Below are 7,025 nucleotides of genomic sequence, written 5' to 3' on the forward strand. Positions count from 1 at the left end.
GTTTGCTCTGCCTTGTACTAACCCCAGCTCCTCTCCCTCCCTCTGTGTCCCCCTGCCCCCCATAGCCTGGCAGAGCTGGAGAAGGAGGTGGGCAACCTCAGGAGGGGCCTCAGAGCAGTCGAGGTGGTGAGTACATCATCTATGCCTGCCTGGGTTTGAGGGGATGCTGCCCATGCTGCCTGTGTTTGCTGCCTGTCACTGGGCCAGAGGGTGGACTCCCCCACCCCCACCCCAGAGGCAGACCCTGTCTGATGCATCTCTGTGACCCAAAGCTCCTGGCTGGGGCGACAGAACAGCTGGCACAGCAGGTACAGCCTGTAGCATAGATGAGTGCTCAGGAAAGGATAACTGAATTACCCAAGGCTTCAATTTAGACTCCTGAAGAGGGGACACCCCTCGGAGACTGTAGCCTGTCACTGTACAGTGGAGGGGAGTGAATGAGAAACCTGCCACGTTTAAGATTGATTCAAATCGATGGGACAGAGGATCTCCATGCCTTGGAAGCTGACTTAGGGCCGGTAACACCTAGAGTGACACTGGGGACCACTGTCCCCAGAAGTTCTTTCCTTATGTCTCTTCACCTCCTGCCTGGGCCAGTAGAGGACCCAGGGGCTATACTTTTTTTTTTTTTTTTTTGCTGGCGACCCAGATCTCTACTATTCCTGATCTAAGGGCTTCTCAGATGATACTGTCTGTAGCCCGGTGTGGAGGCGGCCCACTCCTTTGTTCCGATCTAGGAACTAGAGAGCCTTCTCATCTTCACTGGGCGTATGTGGGGAGGCGGCTAAGGGGATAATGGGCTTAGAGAAAGGAGTGTGAGAAGGAACCTTTTGTTGCCATTATGGCAGTGGGGGGACGGGGCAGGGGGCTGCTTTCTAATTTACAGCCCTTTAAAGTGCTACCCAAAATGTGGTCTGTGGTCCATGAACCAGCAGCATCGCATCAACTGGGAGATTTGGAAATGCATCTCACGCTTTAATCGGCACACAGATCACCCAAGGTTCTTGTTAAAATGCAGGTTCTAATTCTGAGTGGGGCCTGAGAGCCTGCTTCTTAAAATTTCACGCTGCTGGTCCCAGACCACGCTTTGGGTAGCAGGATCTAGAGAAAGAAATACGGCAGCGGGGACGAGGGAAGCATAGAGGCAGGGGGGACTGGTTGATACCTCACAATCTTTGCCACCCTTAGAATTTGAGACCCAGGGTATTCCCTCTTCCAAAGGCAGGCTCAGTGTCCTGCGATTGGCAAGGAGGGTGGAGGATGTGGTGAGTCCCAGCATTCCTGACTCTCGTCCTGGCACTGCTCTCCCTCCTCAGGAGCTGGAATATCAGAAACGCCAGGCGTGGGATCCGAAGGACAGGTTTGTCCCGGTCATGAGCGACTTCATCACGGTCTCCAGCTTCAGCTTCTCAGAGCTGGAGGACCAGCTCAATGAAGCCAGGGCCAAGGTAAGGGCGCCCCAAGCCCCCAGGCTGACCCCGCCCCCACCCCTCTCTGTCTTCACCGGTCCTACCACAGGTGGCCCAGAAGGGACACACCCAGAGGCACAGAGCTTTGAGGAGAAAGGGTTTCCTCACTCCTACAAGAAAAGCGACAGCAACGCTGTTGCAAAGTTCACAGTCCCTTGACCAGATGTCAGGCGCCCCATGAAGTGTTCTCCATCCTCTGTCTCACCGCCTACCTTCTGGGTTCGTTGGAAGGCTCTTATCCCATTCCACAGATACGTGCCCTGAGATGCACAGACGTTAAGCAACTTGCCCAGGGGTGCCCCGCTGTGACACACACAGCTGGGTTAGAAGCCCGACTCCGGAGCCTAGCTTTGCTCTGCCTCTTCCTGCTTTGCACTCTGACATGCCTCTGGACCCCAACTGTGGGAGTCTTATTGAGATGTGCGTCCTCATTCGGGAGGTCGGGGGTGGGGCCTGAGATTCAGTCCTTCGAACCAGCTCCCGGGAAACACCCATGCCGCTGGTCCAGGGAGCACACTTAGAGTAGTGAGGGCTTTCTTAGAGGGTTTTCAGTAGGTTGAATCAGAGATGGTAGTTCTCAGTAACAGGGCCAGGTATGTAGCTAGCACTCTGCATCAGTAACTCATTTAACCCCACCCCCAACACTATAAAGTAGGTCCTATTATTATCCCCATCTTACAGATGAAGAAACTGAGGCACAGAGGGGTTAAATAAGTAGCCCGATAACTAGATGATCTGACATCCTTGTGGTCCTGACCTTAGGAAGTGCTTCCCAAGGTCTGCAGCTCCTGGTCCTGTACCTACACCCTAACAGACCCAGAGGTCACTCTGGGCAGCCTCTGTCAGCCAGCCTGGGTCTCCCACCTCCCCACGTGTCAGCCTCAAGCCTTTCCTTCCTTCAGCCTCGTCCTTACCCTGATGACGTGTGGGGGGGGGCTCCCCTCTCTAGCCCTGCCCGCCCCAAGTCCCCCCACCTGGATGAGCTCTGCTCTGGCTGGAATTCAACTGCCCACCAGGCTTGGGGGGGACTCTCCACCAACCCTTCTCTTCAACAGTTCTCCAAGGCCCTGATGCACTTTGGGGAGCAGGACAGCAAGATGCAGCCGGATGAATTCTTCGGCATCTTCGACACCTTCCTGCAGGCCTTCTCGGAGGCCCGGCAGGACCTGGAGGCCATGCGGAGAAGGAAGGAGGAGGAGGAACGACGGGCGCGCATGGAGGCCATGGTGAGGGTGCTGCTGGGGCCTGGGCCTGAGCAAGGCTGAGGGAGTGGAGAGCGCGTGGGCGGCGGGAGGCTCAGGGTGCCCTAGCAAGGAGGAAAGTGGGGCCAGTTGGTAGACCCAGCCCAGGCGTCAACCCGTGAAGGAGGGCAGGTGTCCGTGGCCTGGACCGCGGTGGATGTGCTGGGCCGCGGCCTCTCACCCGCCCTCCTCGCCCCTCCAGCTGAAGGAGCAGCGAGAGCGGGAGCGGTGGCAGCGCCAGCGGAAGGTACACGCGGGCAGCGCGCTGGACGAGGGCGGCGAGTTTGATGACCTGGTGTCAGCCCTGCGCTCGGGCGAAGTTTTCGACAAGGACTTGTGCAAACTCAAACGCAGCCGCAAGCGATCAGGGAGCCAGGCCCTGGAAGCCACCCGGGAGCGGGCCATAAACAGGCTAAATTATTGACCTGGGGGACTGGCCGCAGCGGGAGGCTGGGAGACAGGGATGGGCCCAGGGCGCCGGAGTGGAGGAGGCCGTGCTAGTGATACTTACACAATTCGGTGCTGGATTTAGAGCCCTGGGCTGGGTCCTGGGGGGCGGGGCTGCGTGGCAGGACCCGGTGTCTCCCCACCTGAAGGGTCTCCCCTCATCTCCTCTTCCCATTATTCTTCCTGCACCCTGGCCCCAGGGGTCACTCTCTGAGGCGGACTTGGCCAGCCCTGCTCCCTGACCCCCAGCATGGACACCCAAATGTTGGCATATCTAGCCTGGAGAGAGGTCCACGGACCTTGTCTAGATTTCACGTGCCGTGGGGAGTAACGGGCGGGGGCATCCAGGCTCCCATCTCTCAAGAGTAGGTTTAATGGAACGTTGATCTGGAGCGAAGTTTCCTATCGAAAGGAAGAGGCATGACATATGCTAGCTAGATGTGTTCCAGGAAAAAAAAAAGGTGCTGGGAGGACGATGCAGGGACCAAGTCATCAGGACAGGGTGACAGTGCCTGTTTCCTACATCACGAGCCCTCTGGCCCCTCTCTTGCATGTCTTAAGTCTCTCTCCCTTCCCTCCTGCCATCTCCATCCTATACTAATCCAGAATCCCGGGAAACTCACCTTTGGGTTCCCACGACTAGGGCTATCAGGTACTTGATTGATCTGGTAAGGGAAGGGGTTCAAGAAAGAAGACCCCATTCGTCACCACGCCTCGTACGTTGGGCACAGGGACCCTAGAATGAAACTGTCCTTCCCCACCCTGTACAACCTGAGCATTGTCTTGAAGCGAGACAGTGCCCTCACACGTTGGCTAGGGGTTCCAGAGGGCCAGATCCACCCAGAGTGCCTAGGTTACCACTGAACGTTACTCGGACCCCGTACTCGTCTGACACCTGCCGCTGAGCAGTAGGCACAGTGACCTCCTGCTCTGTCCAGCCTGCAGGAGACACTTCCAACTGCATTCGTCTGGCTGAGGTTGGCCCTGGGGCATCGGTTCCGAGGGCTCCAAGGGCAAGAGCTGCCCTCTGCAGTTACGTGCCACCTCTAAGGGAGTAAGGGGACCGCCTCAGGGGTATTCAGATGGGGGGGTGGGGCGGGCCCAGAGCAGGCAGGGGTGGAAAGCTGAGGGGGTCCCACCCCCCCCCCAGCTCTGGGACCCGACTTGGTTCAGCCGACTTTCATTCTGGTTCTCCTGTCCATTCTCACCTTCATTCTGTCCACCAGGAGCTGTCCTTGTGGGGCAGGATGATGGCTGGTATCTACACAAATTTTCTAAAAGGACAGAGGTGAGCTGAACTCCATCAAGGCTCATTTTTAATACATTTCCAACCCCCCAGAGTTAACCCCTCATCCTCTGTATCTGTGAGAACTGCCTGACCCTCCCTACAACCCCACATCAACAGGCTCCCTGCCCTTCTATCCTCCTGCCCTTCCCTTTTATGTTTCTCACCTTCTGACCTCCTCCTCCAGCTCAGGGTTATTGCCAGTGGACAGACTGGTGGGCTGGGCCCACTCTTCAGCTGCCTATCTATCTTTTCTGGGGGTGGGAGCATAGTAGCTGCAGGGGAAGAAACACAGGGTTGCTGAGCCCAACATGGGTGTTGGTTCAAGGGGGAGGGATTGAGCAAGTGTAAGCCTGGTGGGGACCGGTGTGAAGCAGCCATCCTGGAGTCCAGGTGAGGGTAAGGTGAAGGCTTACCAGGAAGAGTAGCCGCAGAGCTGTGTGATACCCACAAAGCCCCCGCTGGAAGAAGCCGGCATTGGGACAATGGGAAGGTTGTGGTGGGACCTCGCAGGGTCCTCCCCCAGACTGGCCGGGCCGAGGTCCACCTCACCCACTGGGACCGGGAATAGGGAGGGCTCCACGTCTAGCCAACAAGCCTGCCCAAACCCCGGCATTCCCACCCACCGTGGAAGGCTGGATACGCACCAGGGAAGAAGGAATATGGAAGACGTTCGAGACACGTTGGATCTACAGAAAAGCGCAGTTTGGTTTAACTGTTTACAGAGGACACGTATATTGATTGTTCCAGGGCTCAGGCTTCTCACCTCTAAAGATTTTGCTTTCTCTATTTATTATTTTTCTAGATCTGGCCAGTGGCTCTGACACCAGACGCCACTGTAGCCAGATCGCCAACAGTGCCTTGGACCACAGACCATCACGGCTGACTCAGCAAGAAGTGCTGGTGCCTTGGAGACAGCTGAGTTGGTCCTTGATGTGCTAAACGTTGACGCCTGTTGTATTTGTTCCTTGGTCGTTCCCAGGTGCCCTTCCTGCCACCTTTGGGTTCATTTCTCCAGCTAATTTTGTGTACAATGTAAAATTCAGTTAATCTGACGCAACCTGTCCCCTTCTCAGCAGCAACATCTGCTCCCCCTCCCCTGTGAGGCGTGTTTAGGGCGGCGGGAGGAGAAAATTCTCCGGGTAGATGGGGAAGGGTCTGGTCCAGGCTCTTCCCCAACCCTATTCCCTTTCCACGCTCTGGGGGAGCCGTGACCATCCCCGCCCCCCACCTCTACCACCTCCACGCCAAGGCTGTTCTCACCAGCTGTTTCAGATGACAAATGAGGCTAATGTACAAAATCTGCAGCGTCATTTTCGCCTGCACCTTTTTTATAAGAATATATTGTAATACTAAAAAATATTAAATCCGTGCCACCCCGACCTAACCTGCCTTGAAATCTTGTGCCTTCTTCCCACGCTGGGACGTGAGGCGCGCTGGGGAGCGGCACAGCCCATGGCGTGTTGGAAGCAGACCCTACCCGCTCGGCGAGCCCCGACTGTGACATCCTCAGGAATTCCGCAGGCCAGTTCATGTCGTACGGTGGCTTGAAATCGGCCAAGGTGGGAGGACTTAGACCATGGAAATTGGCGTTTCTTTCTTTTCCAAGAGCTAGTTGTTAGGCATTTGCCAGCACACCTGGGTGCAGGGCCAGAGGAAAGGCAGGTGGGGGGCCGGGGGAGCGGGCACCTACCCACACCGAGAGAACCCAGCAAGCGCGTCCAGCGTTTGGGGATGTGAAAACCGGGAGCCTCTAATTGCACCCTGTGACCTCTACCCGCTGGCGACGGGATGGGCTTCGGACACCCCTACCTGACAGTGCTACTGGAGATGCTGCATCTCTGGAGCATCTCTCCCCCAGGGAAGGCGGGGTGCACGGAGAACATGCCCCTTTGCTTTGCCAGCGTCTCTCCTGCTCCTCTTTCCCCAGGAGGCGTTGGGTTGAGGGATGGGCCTGCCATCACGGCGGCTCGGTGCCCTCGGCACAGACACAGTCCTCATTCTTGCATCCCCAAAATGGGCATCGTGGCTTTATTTGGTGCACCGTGTGGGTGAAGGCAAGCTCCATCGCTCCTCCTCCCCTGGTGTGTCCCAGGGACGAAGGGGTGCAGGTGGAAAGGCCGTGCACGGGGCAGGTGTGGGAGGTGTGCTTGGCCAGGAGGCCTCAGGGCTGTGGCCCACGAGGCCCCCGCTTGGGAGCCCCTGGTTCCCTCCCGGGGAAGGAAGCAGAAGAGAAAACCCAAGAGAGAAGGGGAGGTTATGGGCTCAACCGTCGGAGAGAGTCCACAAGTCACTCAGTGTGATTTGGGGGTTATCTAGCCTTGCTTGCTGTGGCAAGCCCCCTCCCACGACCTTAGTTAGGGTCCAGGAAGGCTGACGGGCCTGCTGGTTTCCTCTCGGAAGAAAGGAAACCTCGCAGGTCAGTGTAGGTCATCGAGCAGTAGAGGGGTGGGCTGACCTGGGGTTCCTACCGGTTGAAGGTAACTGGTGGCAGGGTGAAAGGAACTTGACATCTTTCCCTTGGCTGAAATCGCATCCCATCTCTTGACCTCGCTGGGCCAGGGGTGAGAGGGGGCGGGAGCT

At 57.1% G+C, this 7,025-nt stretch overlaps 1 protein-coding gene across 4 annotated transcripts in view; it reads left to right on the plus strand.

The window, feature by feature from the left end:
• Positions 1-3,134, plus strand: part of DAAM2 (dishevelled associated activator of morphogenesis 2) — a 44,662-nt gene extending 41,528 nt beyond the window's left edge. For 3 of the 4 annotated variants that reach the window (XM_065885224.1, XM_065885225.1, XM_065885226.1), the window contains exons 21-24: positions 66-126; positions 1,317-1,448; positions 2,525-2,695; positions 2,913-3,134. In XM_065885224.1, coding sequence (XP_065741296.1) covers positions 66-126; positions 1,317-1,448; positions 2,525-2,695; positions 2,913-3,134 — 586 coding nt within the window. The remainder of the gene's footprint in view (positions 1-65; positions 127-1,316; positions 1,449-2,524; positions 2,696-2,912) is intronic. The other variant, XM_065885227.1, reaches the window with a different exon arrangement.
• Positions 3,135-7,025: the final 3,891 nt, after the last annotated feature.

This window comes from Phocoena phocoena, chromosome 10 (genome assembly GCF_963924675.1).
Source record: "Phocoena phocoena chromosome 10, mPhoPho1.1, whole genome shotgun sequence".
Classification (NCBI taxonomy): domain Eukaryota; kingdom Metazoa; phylum Chordata; class Mammalia; order Artiodactyla; family Phocoenidae; genus Phocoena; species Phocoena phocoena.